At 45.7% G+C, this 26,969-nt stretch overlaps 1 protein-coding gene across 6 annotated transcripts in view; it reads left to right on the top strand.

Moving 5' to 3' along the window:
* The window catches only part of lhx2 (LIM homeobox 2), a 48,463-nt gene extending 21,837 nt beyond the window's left edge, over positions 1-26,626 (top strand). For all 6 annotated transcript variants that reach the window (XM_033049367.1, XM_033049368.1, XM_033049370.1 and 3 more), the window contains exons 4-5: positions 19,112-19,317; positions 25,987-26,626. In XM_033049367.1, coding sequence (XP_032905258.1) covers positions 19,112-19,317; positions 25,987-26,277 — 497 coding nt within the window. In that variant the 3' untranslated portion in view covers positions 26,278-26,626. The remainder of the gene's footprint in view (positions 1-19,111; positions 19,318-25,986) is intronic.
* The last annotated feature ends 343 nt before the right edge of the window (positions 26,627-26,969 follow it).

The following is a 26,969-nucleotide window of genomic DNA, read 5'->3' on the forward strand; positions in this document are numbered from 1 at the left end:
GGGCATGATTCCACAGCCGACTAGTTTGTTCATGTTGACTGCAGGCAGGATGGAGGTGCACCCGAGTCAGGATACTGTACCATATCAGTCTGAGGAAGGGTCTCCCCCGCTTCGTCGCCTGGCAATTTCCCTCCGCAGATGCTGTCTGATCCTCCAGCACTTTGCTCAAGATTCCAGCATCTGCAGTTCCTTGTACTTTCAGAATAACACCCGACAGCTCTGGCCCCAGACACAAAGCGCTGGAGGAACTCAGTGGGCCAGGCAGCATATGCCGAGGGGGAACGGGCAGGAAGGACCCTTCTTCGGATCTGTAGTTCTGGGGTCCAATGTTGTCCAAACTCGCTGAGAAGTTGCTGTAAATGTGACGCTCCCGCAGCTTGTAAACGAATCACTCAACCGGTTCAAGTTACAGGCTGTGTCTCAATAGACAATAGGTGCAGGAGTAGGCCATTCGGCCCTTCGAGCCAGCAACGCCATTCAATGTGATCATGGTTGATCATCCCCAATCAGTACCCAAATCTCCTGACACTTACTCGTCAGCACCCAAACCTCTTTGGAACAGAACGCCCACACGAGTGAGTGTGAGAGAGTGTGAGAGAGTGTGAGAGAGTGTGAGAGAGTGTGAGAGAGTGTGAGAGAGTGTGAGAGAGTGTGAGAGAGTGTGAGTGAGTGTGAGAGAGAGAGCGTGCGTGTGTTTAGATGTGCGAGAATGAGTGCATTTGTGTTTTAAGGCTTTCTGCTCTACAAGTTTCGCTCGCCTTCCCTCGTCTCATGTTTTACTGAGATATATATACATTATTCTTAAAGCGACAACAATGTCTCAATTCTGACGCATCTCCCCAGCAATGCACAGCGCGTTCTGGGATCCGCCCTGAAAAGTTTGCGAGTTATTCCGACCACGTTGCCAGATACACACAGTACTAACTTTAAACACTCGCCTTGAGCCAAAACGGCAGGGGGAATGTGTACGTGACGGCGGCGACACACGAGGCGGTTGGGATCTTCAGCCAAGCTCACAGTGCTGGAAGGACTCAGCGGGATTGGACAGGCGAATTTTCCGTCGAGTCGAGGACCCCTTCCTTCTTCAGTCTGGCTACTCCCTCCACAGTTGCTAACTGGCCCGCTGAGTTCCCCCAGCACCGTGTGCTTTGTGAAGGAGACGATTGAAGTGAAAGTCGTGCCCTCTGGGTTCTCTCACTCAATCCCCTCCAGCCCCCTGACACTAGTTGGAGGACGTTGGTGAGATATGCCAGCGCGCAGTGTCGGTGTGAGTGCATTTGTCCTGCTCCTGTATAAAAGGGCGCCATTCGTTCAAGAGGCTTACACTGGTGATAAGGTTACATGCTGAAGCCCCCCCTCGCCGATCTTCTGCCGTGGCAGAAATAACTGCTGATGCTGGAATCTGCAGCGAACCACAAAGTGCCGGAGGAACTCAGCGGGCCCGGGCAGCATTTGTGAAGGGTCTGAAAAGGGGCCCCGACCCGAAACGTTGCCTGTCTATTTCCCTCCATAGATGCTGCCTGACCCGCTGAGTTTCTCAGGCATTTTGTGTGGTGGAGGGTGTCAAGATATAACGAAATATGATGAACTGGAAGGGGTTTCAAAGTTAGATCCCCCTCCAAGCTTATGGGCGTTCTGAGGGGTGAGTTGTGTGTGTGTGGGAGGGGGGGAGGGGGGGGGGGGGGGGTAAGGAGGCGAGCTCGTGTATGGCGTACTGGTGTCGTACTCAAATGCCGCTCGCTACTCACATATCTGCCTTAGTTTTGGAAACCGCTGGATAGGACAGTCCTCTTGACTGCTTTTTATAATGGGAGCCTTTTCTACCTTCATCACCCCGACTCACATCCCCCCTCCCCCCTCTTTCCCAATTCCAAAAATTCCGGATGCAACATTGTTTGTGTTTGTGTTGTGATTGCCATGGAAAGCGTAAACAATCTTTGCAGGACTTAATATATTCGACTATAGTTGGCAAATGTCTCAATCCACATTTCAATGGACACTTCCATTTAATACAACGCACCGTGTACTTGCACCCCTGAAGGTGACTCGGGCGGGCGATCTGCACAGGCCGAGGTCCAAATTCATGGAATCCTTTGCAATGATTGCAATAGAAGTCTCCCCGCCATTGATTCGCTTTCAATGACTCCGGGAGTTTACTGGAGACTTTTTGCCACATTGTACTTGGCTCTTTAGAAAGTTGGGGTGGGAGGGTGGGGACTGTGAGCAGGTTTCAGAGAAGGATCGACACTGACAAGTGGGTAGCAGGTCAGACATATCCTGGGTCTCCAGGCGCCTTTCTTTGCCAGGATTTCTCTTTTATTCTCCCATTTTCTGCTCATCAGTCGAATAGGGTGGGGGCAGGGGACCATTTTTTTCCCGAGACCTCCAGTGTTTCGCGGTCAGTACAATCAATGAGTGAAATCTTGTGGAACACGGGTTTGGCTTGAAACGGAACACCTGTACAAAACAAATACCCCACCCCCCCCCACTCCCCTCGCCGTTTCCCAGCGAGTCAAACAATCCCGAAGAAAACTTCACTCTGAGTAACTCCTGCTTTTTGTGTCTATCTTTGAAGATTATCTTTTTTTCGAAATGTCATTCCCATCTTTATGATAGGGCCCCGTTTCTAGCAGCCGTTTACATTTATAATTTAAGAAATTGCAATTATTTGGTTCAAAATTGCATTGCTAGTTGTGGATTGAATAGTAACCGTGTTTTGATTTTGCTGGAACGGCCAAACGCTGCCTCTCTTAGAACACACATTTCCAAGCAAAACAACAGAAAACAGGTTTTACAAATGAAAATATTGCATTGTTGAAAAAAATAACACACAACCCGTTTTAGGCAATGGTTTTTATTTCTAGCCACCTGCAAGTTGCGAAAACGATGCCGAAAACAATAATAACCATACAGATGTTGATATTCATTCCCGTTCGGCACCATTTATGTTGGCAGCGGCAAAGGGAGTAAATAGCGGGTCTAGCTAGCAATCGAATCAAACCTCGAGTTCCCTCGAGTGACTGTACTCCCCAAGTCCTCCCAGAGTTTACAATGACGCCTGTTTTTTTTTTTTACAATACACATCTGTCGGGCCGCTCTTTGTGGGGGAAATTCTAGTGTTTAAAATCGTTTGAGTACCGATTATTTGTTTTATTCTACAGTATTGCCCATTTGTTAATTATCGTCCGCGTGGTGCTTTGAAATTTATGAATTACAATTGGGATTCTTCTGTTAAAACCTACTCCGTTAAAATATAAACCTCTCTCTCTCTCTCTCTCTCTCGCTCTATAAAACATATTTCCCCAAGATAGCGAGGAAAACACAGATAATAAAATTTGTCAATATATTCATGGTTAACTCATTATCTGAGCCACTTCACGCAGCACTGGTCAGTTATGCTAATTGAGTCTATTGCCTACTAATTACACGTTCCCGTTACTAAACACTTTGTTGTTATACATGAAACGGGGCTTGCAATCCTCTGAATGAAGAGAAAAAACACCAGTTGTTTAATTTGGGAGAGAGAGAGAGAGAGAGAGAGAAAGAACCATTTACAACAAAGACATTAGGAGAGAAGACAAAAAAGAGCGATTTGCTTAATTTCTCACCACTTACGTTTATTATTTACTAAATAGATTTTCTTTTCGTCTTGGAAGAAATTATTAGAATCAGTCTCCCAGCAATGGCGATCCAGTCAATCTGAACTGCTCTTCCCAGCTCCGTATTCTCTTTGGATCATTGGCTGGTGTCTGGCGCCGGATTTTTTACATCTATTCCCCAAAGCCTTAATACAGAGCTGACACTGATTAGTGGATTTTAATTGAAGGAAATTGATCTGAAGTCGTGGAACAGATCACGGCCAAATGCGAACGTGAACGGCAACATGGGTTTTGGAATCCCTGAAATCTTTTAAAAATTGGATTACATCGGAAAATCCAGTCAGATCGGAGAATTTGAAACCTGGATATGCTGTGTAAATACTGCTTTTTGTATTGTGTGAATCGTCAGGTTAACGTGAGGCAGGCTTGTAAATAAATACTTGCAACAGCATTAGGGGTTGTTTTTTGTTTTCAGGCGGGCGAACCCGAGAGTAGCAATCGTTTCTGGAATTTATCTGCTTGAAAGCGGCGACATCGCGGTTAAACTGCCCCTTCCTAGTGCAAGGGTAAAGTCAACAAGTATTTGATTTTTGGAAATATATAAAGGTTGTATCTTATTAATCGTTCCTGACACCAATTCACATTAGTGGCTGCGCTACTAGCCAAGCAGTTGTGACTAGAAGAAGCCCCCTCCACTCCACCACCTCCACTGCTTTCCCAACGCAGCCCGTAAACGGGAGCATCATCACACCGTGGATAGACCACGTTCAATTTCTCAACATTCGTTGTAGAATTTTACCATCTGAATTTTACCACTCAGACCCGTCCAATGTGAGGGAAAGTCGAAGAGTAAAAAATGCAACGGCGCCTGGCAACTGAGAGATTTAAAAAAATTATTTAGCCGACCTCTCACTACTAACTGCCACAGAGACTTTAATTATGTTGCATCGTTGGTGTTGCTGGTGAAAAGTTAGTTAAGGCTGGTGCATGTGGCCACTGAGTCTGGACCAATGCCTCCCCCTGGAGGCGGTCTGGTGACTAGCGCCGCGAACCTTAACACTTTCCACTGGACAATGAACGAGGCAAGCAAATGCAATCTCCTCCCGGCTGTAAATATCCACTTTGTGTTGTTCTTGCTGGTGATGTTTGATTGAGAGTTTGCTTATGTGGTTGGACTAGTCTGAAAATAAATCTCAGTAATAATACAGCACCAAACATGCAAAAGTAGCCTTTATTGAATATGATGATAGGCCTATCTTAAAGACCAGTCTCCAAAGAATGTACAGCAACATTCTATGGCTATAGAAATAAATCTAAACAGTGAAATAAGATGACAAACATTCACACCATCTTGTCATTTTCTATATTTTGGAGAGAAAATGGCAATATTTAGGCAAAACTAAATTGCGAAACAAGATCTGAAAATACTGACAAGATAATTATTTAATTTTATGAAGTAATGTAATGGCACAAATAGTTGTTCTTCATATGGCAATTATGCCTTGACTGTAAGGAATAATTTCAACCTTCCTTGACTGTAAATGTAAGGTGAGGACTCTTTTTCGGAACTCCGTCGTGTGAAATGTATTTCAGAACAGTGGCTCTTTGGTTTCTGGTGTACAGCACATCCATGCAAGGTGCTGGTATGTCTTGGCCCGGCTGTGATACAATGCACATGATGCGTGGACTGAATGCCAGTAGTCACTGACTACATAACATTACGGTCGAGGTCAGTTTCAGGCCAGACCAGTCGTGCAACTTGCGTAAATTTCCATGGCCGACTTTTTCCTTTCCTCTGGCTTCTGCCTGTGACAGTTAAGGGCAAGAGTGGTGATTGGTGCTGTAAACCATGACTTGCCAGAACATAATGCCACACAGAAGCATAATATTCTCCAACACATTGTCTTCCTGGGTTCCTAATGATGTGCTGGGGGAAAACACGGTGACAAGGTAGCTTCAGGAGTTGTTCTGAGCAAGTAGATCAGAATAAGCCTGGAGACCTGGAGTGCCCGGAGCATCTGATGGAGATACTTTTATTGCGGAGGTCTATTCGATTTAAAGAAATTTAGGAGTGATTGACGCAGGAACGTAACCAGGCAGAGAAATTATAAAATTAACTAGAAAATGCAGCAAATACTCAGTCTTTTGAGTCAAGAGTTTTAATGTCATACGTCCCGATACTGAACAATTAAATTCTTATTTGCTGCAGCACAACTGATGTGTAAACATGGCACTCTGTAAAACAGATAACAAACTATATATATGTATATCTATATCTATATCTATACCTATATATATGTATGTGTATATATATGTATATGTGTGTATATGTGTGTATATGTATATGTATGTTTATGTATATGTGTGTATATATATATATATATGTGTGTATAAATATACTAATAATAATAGTGCAAATCCAAGTACAATGCTCCCCAGTCTACATAGTTCAGAGCTTATTTGGTGGATGCTGCCTGTCCTGCTGAGTTACTCCAGCATTTTGTGTCTATCTTTGATGTTTAATAGCCTGATAGTTGTGAGGAAGAAGCTGCTCCTGAACCTGGATGTTACAGTTTTCAGGCTTTCAAATACTGGCCAACACCCCCCCCCCCGTGTGATAGTGAATGAGTGTTAGTTGAGCATTGTTTTAACAGTGCGCCCCCCCCCCCCCCTCTTCATAACTCGCCCTTGTCCGAGTTTTGTCCTAACTTAGTGTAATCACGTGTCTATACTCCCGGGGTTCGAGGAATGCTTGCTTCCATTCTGGTTCAGGAAGCTTCGAGGTGGCTAATGAGGGCAATGCTGGATCTCCAGATACGCCCACTGATGGGAGGGTTGGGTGGGCCGTTTGTGAACTGTGCTCGACATTTCTGTATACTCCTAACATTTGGACTCAAAGTTCTCTATGCCCACCTCTACAGCAACTGAAACAAAACCCATTTGTTTGAAAGTCGTTATCGCAGGATGCGGATGTTACTGATGAACTTGTCATTTGCTAGCTCTGTCCCTGGTTTTTCTTTCCCCAAACTGCATAGTTTCTGAACGAGTCGCTCGTATTGCTGTGGGTTTAATGTCACGTACAGGCCCAGACGTGGGTAAAAGCAGAAGGTTCCTTCCCCTGAAGGAGACTAGTCATCCACATGGGGTTTCCAACATTTCTGTAGTTTTATGGTCATCATTGCCAATGCTGACCTTTTTAAAATTCTTGCTTTATTTAATTACCTGCACGAAAGTCCCCTCGCTGCCCTGCTGGGATTTGAACTCATGTTTGGATCATTAGTCCCGGCTAGCAGGTCATTAGTCCAGTTAAAAACGGCACTTCTCTGCTGTTCCTCTTCGCTTCCAGGCTGTTGTTCGCAAACTATCTCCCCAAATCGTTCTTCTGTTCTGAGATAATATTCTCAGTCTTTGTTACAAATGGGTCCCAACCTCGGATCAACTCCACCACTGGGGTCGATTTATGACTCATCATCGCCCACCTTCCGACAATTGTGCATTTTAATAAATATCCCTTGGCGTAGGGTTTGTCACAATAGTGTTGGGACCTCGGGTGTAAAGCATAAAATTTAACCTGGAAATATATAAAATGCATTAACAGAACAAAGCATATCAATGTCTGTGTGGGTAGGGAGGAGAAACAAATGCCTTTGCAAATGCAGGGAGCACTGAAGCTTAGATTATCACTGGGAAATAAAAGATAATAGATCGGACCTCTTCTGTGACTGTTTAAGCCAAAAGACATTGGGTACAAGCATTGAAATCTACTAAGCGTGCCCTCTTATTAAGATTAATTTTCCAACGCAAGTATTTTTAACACAAGCAGAAGCGCGTTGCAGCGGGTAGTGCTGCTGTCTTACATGTCCAGTGCCCCAGCGTCAAATCCTGACCTCTAGTGCTCTCTGTGTGTGGTGTTTGTTCATGTTCATAAGTTATTGGAGCAGTTATTTCGGCCCATCAAGTCTACCCCGCCGTTCAATCATGTCTGATCTATCTCTCCCTCCCAACCCCATTCTGCTGCCATTACCCCTGACACCCGTCCTAATCAAGAATCTATCAGTCTCTGAAGTTTGCTAGTTCTCCCTGTTGCTGTGTGCCTTCCCTCCCACATCCCAAAGATGCGAAGAATCGTTGGTTAAGTGGCCTCTTACATTGCCCCTGGTGGTAGAATGTGAGAGGGAGTTTGATGGGAATAAAATAGATCAGGACGGGTTGGCACAGACTCAGTGGGTCGAAGGGTCTGTTTCCGTATCACTCTACGACCATTGAACAGATAGAAAAGCTACATGTGATACAATCTGTTAAAGTAGCCGAGGCGTTACATGTTTGGCGTATCTGTCCACATGTTGATTAGAAGACGAGGAAAAGAGATGCGTAATATTAAAGTGTGTTCTAAAGATGAATCGGAGTTATACATATTTATAGTTATCATAGTTAAGACTCACAGTTGTATCAGAAATATGTGGCACAGGGATATACCCTTTGGCCCATCAACAACCTATCTACATTAGTCCCATTTATCAGCACTTGTCCATAGCCTTCGACCTTGGTGATTAATTTACCTGTCCAAATACTTCCTTGGTGTCATGAAACTCCATCATACACTCAGTCAATGCGCCAGATCCCCTCGATACCTATTACCTCTCGCCCTATACCTGTGCCCTTTAGGTTTAGATACCTCTGCTACAGGGGAGAGTTTCCTGTTCTCCACATTACCTATCCTGGTACACACCTCAATCAGGTGCTTTTTCAGCCTCCTCTATTCTGTGGAAATCCAAATCCAGCGTCTTCATTCGCACTTCACTATCTCCAGAATGCTCTCCCATCGACACTGAACAATTTCCTGGCTACATCCCTTGCATAAGGGCCAGTATGAAACCTCCTCTCATCACGCTGTCTGTGTTCTGGTCCTGACAGTTCTGGATGCATTTTAACAATTCCACCCCCTCTTTATCTTTCACTCTAAAGTGGACAACTACTTTGCTTTAGACTTTAGACTTGCAGCGTGGAAACAGACCCTACGGCCCACCGAGTCCGTGCTGACCAGCGATCACCTCGTACACTAGCACCATCCTACACACAAGGGACAATCTATAACTCACAAAAGCCAATTCACCCACACACCTGTACATCTTTGGAGTGTGGGAGGAAAGCTGAGCAGCTGGAGAAACCCCATTTGGTCACAGAGAGAATGTACTATTGATCTCGGGTCTTTGGCGCTGTCAGGCAGCAACTCTACCGCTCTGCCACCACGCCCTAATACTCAGAAATTATTCTGTGAATTGTCCACATGTAGAACTGTACAGCACAGAAACAGGCCCTTCGGCCCACAATGTCTGTGCTGAACACAATGTCAAGACCAACTCTTGACTGCCTGCACGTGATCCATTTCCCTCCATTTCCTGCTCATCCATATGCTTATTTAAAAGACACTTAAACACCATTATTGTATCCACGCCACTACCCGTGGCAGTATATTCCAGGCCCTCATGACTCTCTGTGTGTAAACAAAAAAAGACGCGTTGGAGGACCAGGCCTCCCGTGGGGGCTATGGGTGAGTGGGGGACCAGGCCTCCCATGGGGGCTATGGGTGAGTGGGGGACCCTCGATCACCCATTCACTGTAGTCTCTGTTATCCCACTTTCCCACCCACTCCCCACACACTCGGGGCAATTTACAAAGACCCGATTAACCCACAAACCCGCACGTCTTTGGGACCAGGCCTCCCATGGGGGCTATGGGTGAGTGGGGGACCAGGCCTCCCGTGGGGGCTATGGGTGAGTGGGGGACCAGGCCTCCCATGGGGGCTATGGGTGAGCGGTGGAATATTGCGTTGGGGAACGTGTTACGTTGGGGGACCAGGCTTCCCGTTGACACTTGTTCTAGTCTACTTTAAACTTTTCTCCTCTCATCTTAAAGCTATTTAACATTTAACAGCCTTTGACATTTTTATCCTCCTAAAAAGATTCAATCCTCTGAAAAAAAAAAACCCTGTCAATGCTTCTCATAATTGCATTTACTTCAAACAGGTCTCCCCTCAACCTCCGATGTTCCAGGGAAAACAATCCAAGTCTGTGCAAGAGTTATCCTTGTATGTACTCTGACTGTCAGGAAGTCTTTAGTGACCCCCCCCCCCCCCCCCTCCAAAATAGGATTGCCCTCTTTTTGTTGCTGAACTCTTATCTGTACGGCCTAATTTCAAGTCAAGTTGAGATTATTGTCATATAGATGGTGAGGTGCAGGTACCATGAACATCTTATTTGGAGCTGCATTATGGGCACGTGGACTCAGACAACGAAAATATAAATCATACATAAATTCATATAAATTCTGCAAGACAGTCAAAAGATAAAGACTGCACAAAAATAACACATTAGTGTCAAACACATTTAGAAAACAAGTTGAAGGTAGTGGAAGACGTGAGCCATAGTGTTCAGTAATTTAGGGAGGTTGTACAGGTCGGTTCAGGAACCTGATTGTTATGGGAATGTAGCTGTTCCTGAACCTGATGGTGTGTGACTTCAGGCCCGATGGAAGCAGTGAGAAGAGGGCACGGCCAGGATGGTGCCGATCACTGATGAAAGATGCTGCCGTCTTGAGTCAGTGCCTTCTGTAGTTTTTAGTTTTAGTTTTTAGTTTTCGAGATACAGCGCTGAAACAGGTCCTCCAGGGACAATTTACAGAAGCAAATGAACTTACGGACCTTCTCATCTTGGGAATGTGGGAGGAAACCGGAGCACTTGGAGAAAACCCATGTGGTCACGGGGGCAACGTACAAACACCGTACAGACAGCACCCATCATCAGGATCGAACCCGGGTCTCTGGCGCTATGAGGCAGCAACTCTACTGCTGTGCCACCGTGCCGCTCGAGTAGACTCCGCTCATGTAGATTCTTTCAATGGTGGGGTGGACTATGCCTGTGATGTACTGGGCTGAGTCCATCACTCTGCAGTCTCTGGACTTCCTGTGCTTTACAGTTACCCTACCAGGCCACGATGCAAAGCGTCACGATGCTTCTACATGTGGTGGGCCTCCCAGCAAATCCTCCTTCCTTGTTGCAGTCATCGATTTCTGCATCAACACTTGCAAAGCCCTTCTAACATTCCCCTGCCATGCCCAAAACGTCAACAATCTGTATTGTTGACTGTCCAGTCCTTCCCCTTCCTTCAACATGTTTCCATCATGTGGTGTGGAGGTGAAGGTGCGGTGCAGAAGCAGTGCAAACTGGCAGAAGTTCAGCACTAGTTTAATTTAGTTTAGAGATACAGCAACGAAACAGGCCCTTTGGCTCACCGTGTTCACGCTGACCCTCGATCACCCATTCACTGTAGTCTCGGTTATCTCACTTTCCCACCCACTCCCCACACACTCGGGGCAATTTACAAAGACCCGATTAACCCACAAACCCGCACGTCTTTGGGATGTGGGAGGAAACTAAAGCACCAGGAAGGAAACCAAGTGGTTAAAGGGAGAGAAAATAAAGCGGCAACATTTTTCACAAATATTTAGCTTCTTCCCTACAGCCTTTTAAACACTGGCAGGCTGGGCGATGAGGCTATTAAATCAGGCTATTAAACACAACAACCTCCAAAATAGCTCTCAACACACACACATACACTCATATATACATACACACACACACATGCACACATACGCACACACACACACACGCACACACATTATACATACATATATATATATATATACTGAATGTATTGTTTACGGTGTACTATGTTTACATATTATGTTGTGCTGCTGCAAGTGAGAATTTCATTGTTCTGTTTGGGACGTATGACAATAAAACACTCTTGACTCTTGAGATCAGGATTGAATCCTGGCCTCTGGCTCTGTGAGGCAGCAGCTCTCGCAGCTGTGCTACTCTGTAGTGTTGAGCAATGAATGGTAAAGCACATCAGATGCTCTCTTGTATCGGACAGACGTAGGGCATGCAAGCCCCCGTAGCCTGCGAATGCCCACTCTTTACACTGGGAGCTGTGAGCATTAATGACCACCTCCATCCCCATAGAATGCCACTTGCTCTTCCACTGTTGCAAGGTGCAACTTCCATAAGAACTAGTACATCAAAATATGTCAACATCCGTGTCCAAGTGCCATCAAATTCCTTCGCAAACTTAATTTTTTTTAGCATATGGGATTGTTTTTTTTCAGGGGATTCTAAGGCTGAGGGGAGACCTGATAGATATTAATAAAATGTTGAGAGACACAGATATCCAGCACCTTTATCCTATCCCAGCATGGACACATCAAATAAGAATGGGCACGGATTTAAAGTGAGAGGGACGAAGCTGAAAAGAGATGCGTGGGAGATGTTTTGTTACACAGAGTGTGATGGGGGCCTGGAACGCATTGTGGGGGTGGTGGTGGAGGCAGATACGATAGTGTTGTTTAAGAGGCTTTTGGATAGGCACATGGATATGCAGGTTTGGAGGGATATGGATCACATGCAGGAAGTGCAGATTAGGGTTGGATCCTGACCACGGGTGCTGACTGTACGTTTGTACGTCCTCCCTGTGACCGCGTGGGTTTTCTCCAGGTCCCACATTCCGAAGATGCGCAGGCTTGTAGGTTAATGGCCTTCTGCAAGCTGCTGCTAATGTGCAGGATGTGAAACTGGGATGACATAGAACTAGTGTGACTGAGTGATTGTTGGTTGGTTGACACTTGGGCCTGTTTCCACACTGTATCGCTAAACTAAATGAAACTAAACTATGTTTGAGAGATTTTTGTGAAGATCTAATGTGGTGGACATAGATAATCAGAGGGAGAGTTTCATGGATATAGCAACCCCTGCTCTGGAGAAAGTAGCCAGAAGACACAAGTAACTGCAGATGGACACAAAATGCTAGAGTAACTCAGTGGGTCGGGCAGCATCTGTGGAGGGTATGGTCAGGTGACGTTTGGACAGGTGACGTTTGGACAGGTGACGTTTGGACAGGTGACGTTTGGGTAAGGACCCTTCTTCAGCTTCTGTCAGAGGGATGATTCATTTGGGAAAGAGCGGAGTGATAGGTACTGATGGGTTGTTTCTTCAGTCTGAGGAAGGTTCCCGACCCGAAACATACTCTGTCCATTCCCTCTGCAGATGCTGCCTGACCTGTTGAATTCCTCCGGCACTTTGTGTCTCACTCACATCCGGGGACAAGGTTGCCTGCGGATATCATCCCGGTTCCGTGGACCACTCCATGGGACTTTCTGATTCAGAGGCCAAAATATCATCATTGAGCTTGTTTCTATGGAACTCTTAAATTAAAGTGGAGTCATGTTTTAATGCTTTTCATAAGTTATTGGAACAGAATCGGGCCATTCGGCCCATCAGGTCTACTCTGCCATTCAATCATGGCTGATCTATCTTTCCCTCTCAGCCCCATTCTCCTGCCTTCTCCCCATAACCCAAGAATCTGCCAACCTCCACCTTAAAAATACCCACTGACTTGGCCTCCACAGCCGTCTGTGGCAATGAATTACACAGATTCACCATCCACTGGCTAAAGAAATTCCTGCTCATCTCTTGCCTAAAGGTACGCCCTTTAATTCTGAGGCTATGCCCTCTAGTCCCAGACTCTCCAACTGGTGGAAACATCCTCTCCACATCCACTCTTTCCAGGACTTTCACTATTTGATAAGTTTCAATGAGGTGTCCCTTCATCCTTCTAAACTTTGGTCTTTTCAATGCAAGTTCTAGGCGGCTGGGGATACCCGAGTGCATTTAACTCTGGAGGCACGTTTGTTTATGCCGACTGTTTCACGGGACGATAAGGTCCACATTTAGGGCCCACCTCGACCTGCTCCTGAGAAGGCCGTTAGGTGTTGACCACATTGCTGTGTGTCCAGAGGGGAACAGCTCTCCATCCCACCAGACTCCAGAAGATCAGTAGGACTTTGCAATGATTTATACAAAAAGACAGAAAGTGCTGGAGAAACTCAGCTGGTCAGGCTGCAACACTGGAGTAACATGGATAGGTGACGTCTCAGATTGGGAGCTTTCTTCAGACAATGATGCAGTTGTCAACTCTTCCACCTTCAGCTGCCATGGTCACAATGGGCTGGTGTAAGTTGCCAGGAGAGTGAAGATGAGCAGCAGTATCAGGGGGACACGGTGGAAATGCGATGAGGAAAAAAAGGGATTGATGGCCAGCACAGACCCAGTGGGCTGAAGGGCCTGTTTCCATGCGGGATGACCATGACTATATCCAAACCGGATGATAGTCTTATTGAGGTTTATAACATTTTGTGAAGATGTGGAGTCAAATTTACAATGGGGGGCTGCAGAACTGAAAAATAAACGTGTTGGAATATACAGCACAGGAGGAGTCAGTGACTAAGGCAGGCACGGTGGCGCAACGGTAGAGGTGCTGCCTTACAGCGCCAGAGTCCCGGGTTCGATCCTGACCACAGGTGCTGTTTATACAGAGCTTGCATCTTCTCCCCGTGACCGCGTGGGTTTTCTCCGGGTGCCCCGGTTTCCTCCCACACTCCAAAGACGTGCAGATTTATAGGTCAATTGGCTTCTGTAAAATTTTAAAATTGTCCCTAGTGTGTAGGATAGTGGTAGTGTATGGGGTGATTGCTGGTCGGCGCAGACTCGGTGGGCCGAAGGGCCCGTTTCCATACTGTATCTCTAAAGTCTGGTCTAAAGGTGGAACAGTTCAGGTGCCTCTTGCTACCTGGCTCCTGGTCCTAAACCCAGCAGGTCCTTGATCTTCAATGCTACCCCATTAAATATGGCCACTTGCCTGCCTCCACCATCCCCTCAGGCAATGACTCTCAGACCTCCGTCCTCTTCAGCTGAAGAAATAATTCCTCATCTCTTGTCTGATCCTTCCTCCAATTAACGTTAATCAAGCCTCCTGATTATTGATCTTCTACCACGGGAAGCAGGCCCTTCCTGTTTAGGCCTCTTACACTTAATTAACATCTCAGTTCCAGCTCCTCTCAGTCCCAGAGGAAATGGCCACAACCAGACCTGTCTCTCAGCATCGCTGGATAATCCACCAGCCCTGGCATGATCCTCGTAAATCTCGTCCGCCACCCCTGTCTGGTGTCTTCCTGTGGTGCGGTGACCAGAACAACACAGACTTCTCATCGCTGTGGGCTGGCCACGATTTAATGCCGGGCTTTTCAATATCAGATTTATTTTATTAACTGAAATTAAGTGTCGTGGTGGGACTTGAATTAATAGCTCCCCGTCTCCAATTACTTCACAATTGCTAATACATAGCCGCTGTCACATGCACATAACAAGCTATGCGACACCATGAACAAAGACAATACCTGCATTATTTGGTGGGGCAAGGAGCCATGAGTCTTTCATTGTCATTTGCATCAGGCAAATGACAATGAACAATGCAATTCTTACTTGCTGCAGCTTCGCCGGCACCTTCTCTGGGTCATTTTTAGCCAGATTTAAACTAAATGTAGCGTTTAAATCACTTATTATAACATTTTAGAAATGATACTCCTTTATTCTAAAGCTGCAAATATGATTCAAGGGCTCCATCAAGAGAGATACTTCATTTCAATGGTACACAGAAATGCTGGAGAAACTCAGCGGGTGCAGCAGCATCTATGGAGCGAAGGAAATAGGCAAAGTTTCGGGCCAAAACCCTTCTTCAGACTGGGTTTCGGCCCGAAACGTTGCCTATTTCCTTCGCTCCATAGATGCTGCTGCACCCGCTAAGTTTCTCCAGCATTTTTGTGTACCTTCAATTTTCCAGCATCTGCAGTTCCTTCTTAAATACTTCATTTCAATGTTACGTCCCCCATAAGCAAACACTGTTCTAGACTTTAGTCTTTAGAGATACAGCGCAGAAACGCACCCTTCAGCCAACTGAGTCCACGCCAACCTTCTTCCCCACCTCATATTGCTATTTAAAGTAGAATTATCACATTCACGCTTTAATCTAACTCCTTCTCATTCATGATGCTATTGTGAATGGAGCAGTAAACTGTGATTTAGACCACGTTTAGTTTAGTTTAGTTTAGAGATACAGCACGGAAACAGGCCCGTCGGCCCGCCGAGCCCGCGCTGACCAGCGATCACCCCGTACACTAACATTATCCTACACATTAGGGACAATTTATAATTTTTACCAAAGCCAAATAACCTACAAACCTGTACGTCTTTGGAGTGTGGGAGGAATCCGGAGCACCTGGAGAAAGCATATGCGGTCACGGGGAGAAGGTACAAACTCTGTACACACAGCAACCATCATCAGGATCGACCCCGGGTTTCTGGCGCTGTGAGGCAGCAAGATTACCACTGCGCCACAGGGCTGACCCATTCTGTAATTTGCTAGAACACCAACCAGATTGAAATATTAAGATACAATGCATATCATATTCAGAAATGTTTAAGAAGGAACTGCAGATGCTGGAAAATCGAAGGTAGACAAAAGTGCTGGAGAAACTCAGCGGGTGCAGCAGCATCTATGGAGTGAAGGATTGGGCCTGAAGAAGGGTTTCAGCCCGAAACATTGCCTATTTCCTTCGCTCCATAGATGCTGCTGCACCCGCTGAGTTTCTTCAGCACTTTTGTCTACCTTCATATTCAGAAATGTTTCTTTTAAAGAGCGACTTAATTTGGTTCTTCTGTGCTTAGCGGGGTGAAAATACTGGCGTACCATAGTTTGATTAAGTTGGCAAGCAGCATGCTGGCAGAGTTATTCAGTCCTTTGACAAAGCATGTTCTATATTCTCTGGAGTTTAACGTAGAATATGGGACTGAGGATGGGTCAGCGCTGGAACAGGCCCTTCGGCCCACAATGTCCGTGCCAAACATGATGCTGAGTTATACTTGTTTCCTCTGTCCGCACATGATCCATATCCCTCCATTCCCTGCATATCCATGTGTCCATCGGAAAGCCTTGTAAATGTTCCCATTGCATCCGCCACCATTGACAGCAGATTCCAGGCATCCACAACCCTCCGCGTAAAATAAAACTTGCCCCGCATATCTTCTTTAAACTTTGGCCCTCTCACCTTAAAGCTATGCCCTCTATCCTTTGACATTTCCATCTTGGAGAGAAGGTTCTGACTGTCCACCCTATCTATGCCTCGGAGAATGACGGACAATCTTATTGAGACATGAGATCTTCAGGGGGCATCACTGATAGATGTTGAGATGTTTGAACCAGTGTGAGATTCACGAACGAGGGGGACAGAGATACAAGATTCGAGGGACGATCATTTAAAACCGAGATGTGTGGAAGTTACTGTGTACAAATGGTGAATCTTTGCAAGTCTCTGCCTCAGAGGGTGGTGGGAGCTGGATGGAAAGGGATTGAAAGAGGAAGCAGTTACATTGTTGGAAGATCAAGGAATTGTAAGTTTTGAGGAACCGGTACAGAATAGGAGTGGAAGTTAACATGGAACTGATTGAATGGTGGGGCAGGCTTGTTTAGTTTAGTTTAGAGATACAGCGCGGAAACAGGCCCTTCGACCCACTGAGTCCAAGCCGACCAGTGATCCCCGCACACTAGCACTAACCTACATGCACTAGGGACAATTTACATTTATAACAAGCCAATTAACCTACAAACATATACGTCTTTGGAGTGTGGGAGGAAACAGACGATCTCGGAGAGAGCGTACAAACTCCGTACAGACAGCATCTGTAGTCGGGATCGAACCCAGGTCTCTGGCGCTGTAAAGCAAGAGCTCTACCGCTGCGCCACCGTGCTGCCCTTGTGTTGTAGCTCTGTTCCTCCTCCTGTTTCTCCTACTTTCTGTGCCTCCTGGTTTGCAGGACAGTTCTTCAAAGCCATTTCTTGAACGATCCTTTTCACTGATTTCTCGGCCTCCGTGTGGTTTGCTATTTTGGAAGCTTCGGGCGTCACTGGTTCTGGCTCGAAATACTCACCAGACGCCTCGCAATTAATAATTAGAAGGTGGTTTCTGGGGCCAGAGCCTAGCTTGGATAGGGCGGAGCTTGCTCACGACACCGTTGCATCAGTGAGCGAATTAACATCCTGGTTCATTCAGATCAGTCGGGAGATGGGCACCGGGTTGATCAGCAGTATCGGACTGAGAGAGGAGCAACTCCACGATGGTCCCAACAACACTGCTCAAGCTTTGATTCACAGCGCCCTCACCCCACCTCCCCATAACATGACCCTCCCCAACTCCATAGCAACTGAACCCGGCGTGTAAACCCTTCAAACTCTTCGAAGAAGGGTCCAACCCCAAAGGTCGCCTATCCATGTCTCCATGCAGCCTGTCCTGCTGAGTTACTCCAGCACGTTGTGTTTTTTTTTTTTGTAAACCAGCTTCTGCAGTTCCTTGTGTCTCTGGTGCCAGAGTTGGGTTGGTTCTTTATCCATATTATCGAGCCCGGGGCTCTGGCACTGTAAGGCAGCAACTCTACCGCTGCACCACTGTGCCACCTTGCGATACTCCGCCATTGTATCTGCTTCTACCAACTCCCCATGGCAGTGTGTTCCAGACATCTATCACTCCCTGTAATAAACTTGCCCGGCATATCTCCTATAACCCTTCCCACTCTCACCTTGAAGCGATGCCCTCTAATATTTTGACGTTTGCATCCTGAAAAAAAAGACCCTCTCTACCCTGTCCAAGGCTCTTGGAATTTTATTAACTTCTAATGGACCTTGTGGCACAGTGGTAGAGTTGCTGCATTACAGCGCCAGAGACCCGGGTTCGATCCTGACCATGGGTGCCGTCTGTACAGAGTTTGTACATTCTCCCTGGAACCGCGTGGGTTTCCTCTGGGTGCTCTGGTTTCTTCCCACATTCCAAAAATTTGCAGGTTTGTAGGTTAGTTGACTTAACTGTAAATTGCCCCTAATGTGAAGGATAGAAGTAGTGTAAGGGCCTGCTTCTGCACTGTAAACTAAACTAAACTAAACTCAATCGATTGTCACACAGCCTATGATGTTCCAGGGAAAACAATCCCAGTTTGTCCAACCTCTGCTTGTATTTAATACTCTCCAATCCAGGCACCATCCTGGTAAAAATGGAGACACAAGGAGGCTAGAATCAGTGGGTCAGGCAGCTTCAGTGGAAGGAATGGATACATGACATTTCTGTATGGATATGGAACACACAGGCTGCTGGAGTAACTCAGAGGGTCAGGCAGCATCTCAGCAGAACATGGATGGGTGACGTTTCAGGTCAGGACATTTCTTTATAGATCTTGGCAAACCACTTCTACAACCTCTCCAAAGCCTCCATATCCTTCCAGTAAAGCGCTGGGTGACCCAGAACCTATTTTCCTGCCCATTTCCAAAACCGGCCCTTCTTTCATTGAGTTTTCGCTCTGCGTTATATTTGACCCATTCGAGATGCCTCCCAAGTGAAAACTAATCACCAAACTAAGGGCATCTTCCTGCATTCACAAAGTGGGAACTTCTCCAAGTACAAGGTGCAGAGAACACTGATTCTATTGAATCATCAGAGGGATGCATTTTTAGCCAATAGTCACACTTATTCAAAATTTCTTCTTAAATTTACAGTAAATCTTCCTAATATTTTGTAGCATTGAGTTGTAATGAAAATGATGGTGAACACTTGGACAGAGAGCAGCAGTACCCGCCCACGCAGAAGACAAAACGCATGCGCACCTCGTTCAAACATCATCAGCTGAGGACCATGAAGTCTTATTTTGCCATAAATCACAACCCCGATGCGAAGGACCTCAAGCAACTAGCACAGAAAACCGGGCTGACAAAGCGCGTCTTGCAGGTAAGAAGATCTCTCTTCAGTTAAATGTCGGAAGTTCTGCAAATCAGAAAATGTAAGCAAACAGCTCTGCGGAAAATGCTCAGCGGGTCAGGCAGCATTTGTGGAGGGAACGCCAGAATTTAGTTTAGTTTAGTTTAAAGACACAGCATGTAAACCAAGCGCTTCTGTCCACAGAGTCTATGCCGACTGTCGATCACCTTAGTTTCCTTTAGTTTAGTTTAGAGACACGGCATTCAAATAGGCCCTTCGGCCCACCGAGTCCGCGGCGACCAGCATTATCCTACACGCTAGGGACAATTTACAATTTTTTTGTTAACCGAAGCCAATTAACCTACGAACCAGTACGTCTTTGGAATGCGAGAGGTAACCGGAGCACCCGGAGAAATCCCATGGGGCCACCGGGAGAACTTACAAACTCTGTACAGACAGCACCCATAGTCAGGATTGAACCTGGGTCTCTGGCGCTGTAAGGCAGTAACTCTACCGCTGCGCCTCCGTGCCGCCCTGATCACACTAGTTCTAAGTTATCCCACTTTCGCATCCAATCCTAGGAAATAATGTACCGAGGCCAATTAACCTACAAACCCGCACGTCTTTTGATGCGGGACGAAACTGGAGCACCCGGTGGAAACCCATGTAGTCACAGGGAGAGTGTGCAAACTCCACATAGACAGCACCAAGTCAGGGTTGAACCCGGGTCTCTGGCTCCATGCCACAGCAGCTCTACCAGCTTGGTGTTAATGCTTCAGTTCTGATGAAGGATCATTCAGCTGAAGCATTGACTCTTTCTCCCTTTGTAGATGCTGCCTGACTCACCGGACATCAGTTGAGCCCCTTTTCAAATTATGTTGCTCAGGCAATCTCTCTTCTTATCCTCCCTGCCTCATATTGCTATTTAAAGTAAAATGATCACATTCACGCTTTAATCTAACACCACCTCACACTGGATGCCGTTGTGAATGGAGCAGGAAACCGTGATTTGGTCCAACCACTCATTTGTCGAACAAGTTTGGTTTGGTTTAGAGATACAGCGCGGAAACAGACCCTTTGGCCCACTGCGTCCACACCGACCAGCGATCATCCCGTACACTCGCACTATCCTACACACTAGGGACAATTTGCAATTTTTACTGAAGCCAATTAACCTACAAACCTGCACGTCTTTGGAGAGTCGGAGGTGACCGGAGAAGCCGGAGATAAACCACGTGGTCACAGGGAGAACGTACAAACTCCGTACGGACAGCACCCGTTGTGGGGATGGAACCCTTGTCTCTGGTGCTGTAAGGCAGCAGCTCTACCACTGCGCCACCGTGCCCCCCTTCATGGAGCATGTGTTACAATTAGAATCACTATTGTGGGACTGTGACATAGGAGAGGGAGACCATTCAGCCTGTTGAGTCCATGCTAGCTCTTGGATTTGGGATGTGAGCTCAGCCTGCCCTGCGCAGCTGGTTGAACTGCTTCCTACCAGCGCCAAAGACCTGGGTTAGATCCTGACCAAGGGTGCTATCTGTGTGGAGCTTGCACGTTCTCCCTGCGACCACCTGGGTTTCCTCCGAGTACTCTGGTATCCTCCCACATCTCAAAGATGTGCGGGTTTGCGGGTTAATTAACCCTGTACCATTCACCAGCACTTGTTCATAAGGTATAGGAGCAGAATTAGGCCATATCCCATCAAGTCTACTCCACCATTCAATCATGGTAGATCTATCTCTCCCTCCTAACCCCATTCTCCTGCCTTCTCCCCATAACCCCTGATACCCTTATTAATTAAGAATATGTCAATCGCTGCCTTAAAAACACCCAATGACTTGGCCAGCACAGCTGTCCCTGGCAACAAATTTTGCAAATTCACCGCCCTCATCTCCTTTCTAAAGTACATCCTTTAATTCTGAGGCTATGGACTCTGGTCTTAGACTCTCCACTCTATCCAAGCTTCTCACTGTTCATTAAGTTTCAATGAGGTCCCACCTCATTCTTCTAAACTTCAGCGAGTACAGGCCCAGTGCGTGAAACGCCCATCATATGTTAACCCAATTATTCCTGGGATCATTCCTGTAAACCTCCTCTGGACCATCTCCAAGGCCGGCATATCCTTCCTTAGATATGGTGCCAAAAACTGCTCACAATATTCCCAATGCGGCCTGACCCGTGGCTGATAAAGTCTCTGCATTACATCCCTATTTTTATATTCGAGTCCTCTCAAAATAAATGCTGGCTTGTTCGGCATACATCGGCAATTTACAGGCTTGTCCAGAATGCTTCTTAAGTATCTCTGAGAGTATTTGGCTCCACGCTCGTTCCTCAGTTCCCAAATTTCAAATTCACTTAATAGCTTTTTTCTAAACATCCCAGCTGCTGCAGTGGTGGGGTCTAATGCTCGTGCAACTGAATCAATAATCCGAACCCATGTATTAAACCAGTAACTTAACCATTAATCTCCCATCTGAGCATCAGAACCATACTCTTACAAACAAAACATAACATCATTTTGTTTTTGGATGGCACAATGGTGCAGCGGTAGAGTTGCTGTCTTACAGCGCCCGAGACCTGGGTTCGATCCTGACTACGGGTGCTGTCTGTATCGAGTTTGTACGCTCTCCCCGTGACCGCGTGGATTTTCTCCGGTTTCCGTCCACACTCCAAAGACGTACAGGTTTGCAGGTTAATGGGCTTTGGTAAATTGTAAATTGTCCCTAGTGTGTAGAATAGTGTTAGTGAACGGGGTGATCAATATCGGTGCGGACTCGGTGGGCCAAAGGCCCTGTTTCCACCCTGTATCTCTGAAGTCTAAAGTGTAAATTGCAAAGACCTTTGGATTGGTTCCTTTAGATGAGAGTAGAGTTTTATTTTGGGCAGGGAGGTGGGATGGTGGGGGGGATGTTGCAGACTCGATCACTATTGGGGGCTCACCTTCTGGTTTGCTTCAGTGGTTGCTCTCTGTCCATGGTCATTGTCTGATGGCAGTGAGCAGTGAGCACTGTCTGGGAAGGTGGTCGGAGAGGTCAAGAGAGTTCGGATGATGATGGCACCACAATGACACCAATTTATTGAGCAGCTGAAGCAACAAATGCCAGCCATGCCCGTTTGTCTCTGGTACCATACAAACCCAGCATTGTTCCCTTAGTTTTAAAATAGCATTTCCCATTCTTTCACTAATCCTGCTATTGGGTGTTGAACATCGATCTAGTTCACCTTCCTATACAGTGTCTCTCACAAGGTGGTTGGAAGCTCTGTGGTGACTTTAAATGACAGCAGTTTAGTGTGGTTTAGATTAGAGATACAACGCGGTAACAGGCCCATTGGCCCACCGAGACCGCACCGACCAGCGACCCCCGCACACTAACACTATCCTACACACGCTAGGGACAATTTACACTTATACCAAGCCAATTTACCTACACACCTGTACGTCTTTGGAGTGTGGGAGGGAACCAAAGAAATCGGAGAAAACCCACGCGGGTCACGGGGAGAACGTGCAAACTCCGTACAGACGGCACCCATAGTCGAGATCCAACTCGGGTCTCCGGCGCTGCAAGCGCTGTAAGGCAACAACTCTACCGCTGCGTCACCGTGCTGCCCGGCTTCTACCAAATTCAGATCACGTGTAAAAAAGATGATACTGCCAGGTCCGTTAGAAATTCAATCCCTGTGCAAAACCCCCCAAAAACCACCATGATTTAGAGAGTAGAAACAAGAAACTGCAGAAGCTGGTTTGCACAAACGGACACAAACTGCTGAAGTAACTCAGTGGGCCTGGCAACATCTCTGGAGAACATGGATAGGTGATATTTCAGGTCATGACCTTGAAAAGAGTCCTCGACTCAAAATGATATCTATTCATGTTCTTCAGAGATGCTGCCTGACCCACTGCGTTGCTCCAGCACTCTGTATCCTTTTGCACTCACTTGGTTTTTTGTATTGGAAAAGACCAGGAAAGATTGTGCGTTGGGATGTTCCTGATCAATGCCGAATAAAACCCTTGTATTTACACTATAAAGTATAATATTATAATTCAAGAACTCAAACAGTGTAATCATATAACATGGGGCACCTATGTGCTTTTTCTAACTGTGTGGATGCACTCATTCAATAATCTCCTTCCCCAGAGGGAGAGATAGTTATTCCTACACGGGGTACATGCCCACTCTTACGCTGGCACATTGGTGAAGCTGGTAGAGCTGCTGCCTCAAAGTGCCATGGACACGGGTTTTATCCTAACCTCAGGTGCTCTCTGTGTGGAGTTTGCTTGTTCTCCCTGTGACCGTGCAGGTTTCCTCCGGGCGCTCCGATCTCCTGTCACTTTCCAAAGACGAGCGTGTTTGGAGGCTCATTGGCCCCTGTAAAATTGACCCTATTGTGTAGGGAGTGGATGCGAAAGTGGGACTCGATAGAACTAGTGATCAATGGTCAGCGTGGACTTGGTGGGTGGAAGGACATGTTTCTATGCTCTATCTCTCAGCTAACCAGACTATACTCCATAGTACAGACGTATATACAGTGTACAGAAGTTTATGTGGAAGTTCTCCCAGCTAGGCCCAGTGGGAGTCCCACAATCAAAGGCAGTAATTGCCCTGTGGGCAAGAATGGAGCAGTTATCCACAGCACCTCAATATGATGCCGTGACAACTATAACGATAATACCTAGGGTTTTGAAACTCAGTATACATTTATTACCATCAAATACCACCACTAAGCATATCTTCAAAGACTGGACTAACACAAGGCTTTTGTACATATGGGCACATTTACTTTCTTTGTTGCAAAATGTGTTGCCTGAAAGATTTAATTACCCTGTCATGCACGGATGTTTGTCTCTTCGCCCGTGTACTGCATTTCTGCATTTCTATCCTCGCACAAAGCACTTGCAACGGAAACTTACATGGCATTTACATGGTGGGCCATCTATTAGAGGGGCAACTTTGTGTTTCACATGGCGGTGCAGTAGAATTCATTGTACCCCTAACCTCTTTTCTGTTTACAAAGTGCACTGTGGATGGAATTGCTGGACGCCTTTCTAAAACACCCTCAGTTCACAGGCATTGGGAGATGCTGTGACATGTAGATTAACAACTTTTTTTATCTTGGGATTAGCTTGGGGCAAAAATTTGTTCTGTAAACTCTAGCGCATAACATCAATCCATCAGGGAGTGCGCCTTGCACCAAATTAATTTGGCATAAAACACATGTATATAATTCACACGTGCCATCCACATGGAGATATTTTCCAGTCATTCTCTGGAGACTGCAGTCATTCATACTTAGTGAGGGAGGCAGCAGGTTACTCATATCGACGTTTGACATAATAATTCATTATCATTTGTCACTGGACTGCCTCAAGCAGCATCAAAGGCAAACAGATAACTTTTAAGGCATGGAGGGGATATATTCCTTGATTCATGTGTTCTGGTGTGATTTCAAATCGTCCTGGAGGCTTGCTTGAATGGAACAGGGAGATTTCTATAGATAGACACAAAATGCTGGAGTAACTCAGTGGGACAGGCAGCGTCTGTGGAGAGAAGGAATGGGTGACGTTTCGGGTCGAGACCCTTCTACACCCGAAAAGCCACCCTTTCCTTCTCTCCAGAGATGCTGCCTGTCCTGCTGAGTTACTCCAGCATTTTGTGTTTATCTTCAGTTTAAACCATCATCTACGGTTCCTTACTACACAGGGAGATTTCTGTACCGCCTCACATTTCGCGGTTGGTTTAAATACTTAATTTTAACTTTTAGGTAGGTAACATATATATAGAAACTTGCCAATGAATATGCACAATCTAACCAAAAGAAACATTAAATATGGGAACGTTGTTATATTGGAATGTTGTTTGAAGCCAACATTTCTAATGGTAAAAAATATTAATAAAATCAAACATAGAAAATCTATAAATTTGTCAACAGTTCATTTTAAAGTTGAGAATGCAGGACACTTGGTGAACCTCTGATTTCTACCAAGTCTGAAAAATCAACTTAAACAAATGGATGCGTCGTAATAAATATTTAAAATTGCATTCTTTTTAAAACTATTGTTTGCATGCTTGACTCTTATTGCAATCATGGGATGTTTAAATCTCTTTAAACAGTTTTCTGTGTTAATATAATCCCTTCCACTTCAGGATTTGTTCCTCGACAAAATCAGACGAATGTTTAGAATGCCTCACAAATTGCTCCCTTTCTTTTAGAAAAAAAAACCTCACAAAGTCCTACAATACCGAGGTAGGTCCTTAATGACATCGTATTTGGTTAAACCGAGAGAAAAGGTAATTCAGGTTGTTATAGGGTAGAGCTGCTGCCTTGCAGCACCAGAGACCTGGGTTCCATACTGACTATGGGTGCTGATTGTATAGAGTTTGTACATTCTCCCTGAGACCACGTTGGTGCTCCGGTTTCCTCCCACACTCCAAAGACGTACAGGGTTTGTAGGTTAATTGCAAATTGTCCCTAGTATGTAGAATATTGTTAGTGTACAGGGATCGCTGGTTGGCATGGACTCGATGGGCTGAAGGGCCTGTTTCCACGCTGTATCTCCATAGTCTAAAGCTGATCAAACACTAAAGTATTATTTCTAAGGCAAGTAGCAGATGACTTTCTGTTGTGATCGCGTTACTGACGTTAAGCTCGCTATGTGGGTTAAAAACTGGTACAATATTACGTCAAATTGGTTTGCAGGTGTGGTTCCAAAATGCAAGAGCAAAATTCAGGAGGAATCTTTTACGGCAGGAAAATGCAGGGGGTGACAAAGCGTCTGATGGCACGTCGCTGCAAGCAGGAACGCCGTCCGGCCCGGCATCGGAAATCTCCAACGCCTCTCTTAGCCCTTCGAGCACCTCCACGACATTAACTGACTTGACTAATCCTTCTATGCCAACCGTGACATCCGTTTTAACGTCAGTGCCTGGCAGCCTTGAAGCGCCCGACTCGCGAAGCCCCACACAAACTACTCTCACAAACCTTTTCTGAGAACTCTTTTACACGACTCCCACGGAGAAGAGGAAAATCTTAGTTTAATTACAACTGTATTTTTAATAGATGCTTTGTACAACTGACTAACAGCACTATGGATCTGTACCGAAAAACAGAAAAAGCAAATCGGGAGAAAAAAAAAAGTTTACATTCTGCTACGGACAAACTTTGCAGAGTTGAGTTGGATTCCCTCTTGTGTAACTGTACAGTTTTGTGGACTGATCAAGGCAATGAATTCAAAAAAACGAACCATGAAATAAAGTTGGCTAGGATTTATGTGTAGTTCTAAGTTTTCAAAGACTGTCATGTGCCTTAATATACTGTCTTATAAACACACTATGGACTGCATCTGCATTCAATTCAGATTTATGAGGTCAACTCTTACCACTTGTCTATCTGGTGCACTGGAAGTTCATGAGCCTTTTGAAATGTCACAGTGAAAGGTCAGCTTCAATAAAGTTGTGCTAAAGGTTATAAAACAAAACACAAAGCAAAGAAGGTTTTGGACATTGAAATATTGCAGTGTGTGATTGAAGGGAATAGAAATATCTCAGTATCTGTATACCTCTTGAGTTCATTATAGGTTTGCAGGTATACCTCAATGACCATCCAGAGTTCAGGGGTCTATCTCAGTGGACCAGAAAGGTAACATTTGGTTTTATTGGGCACTTTCATAGTCATATCTGCAA

This window comes from Amblyraja radiata, chromosome 32 (assembly GCF_010909765.2).
Source record: "Amblyraja radiata isolate CabotCenter1 chromosome 32, sAmbRad1.1.pri, whole genome shotgun sequence".
NCBI lineage: Eukaryota > Metazoa > Chordata > Chondrichthyes > Rajiformes > Rajidae > Amblyraja > Amblyraja radiata.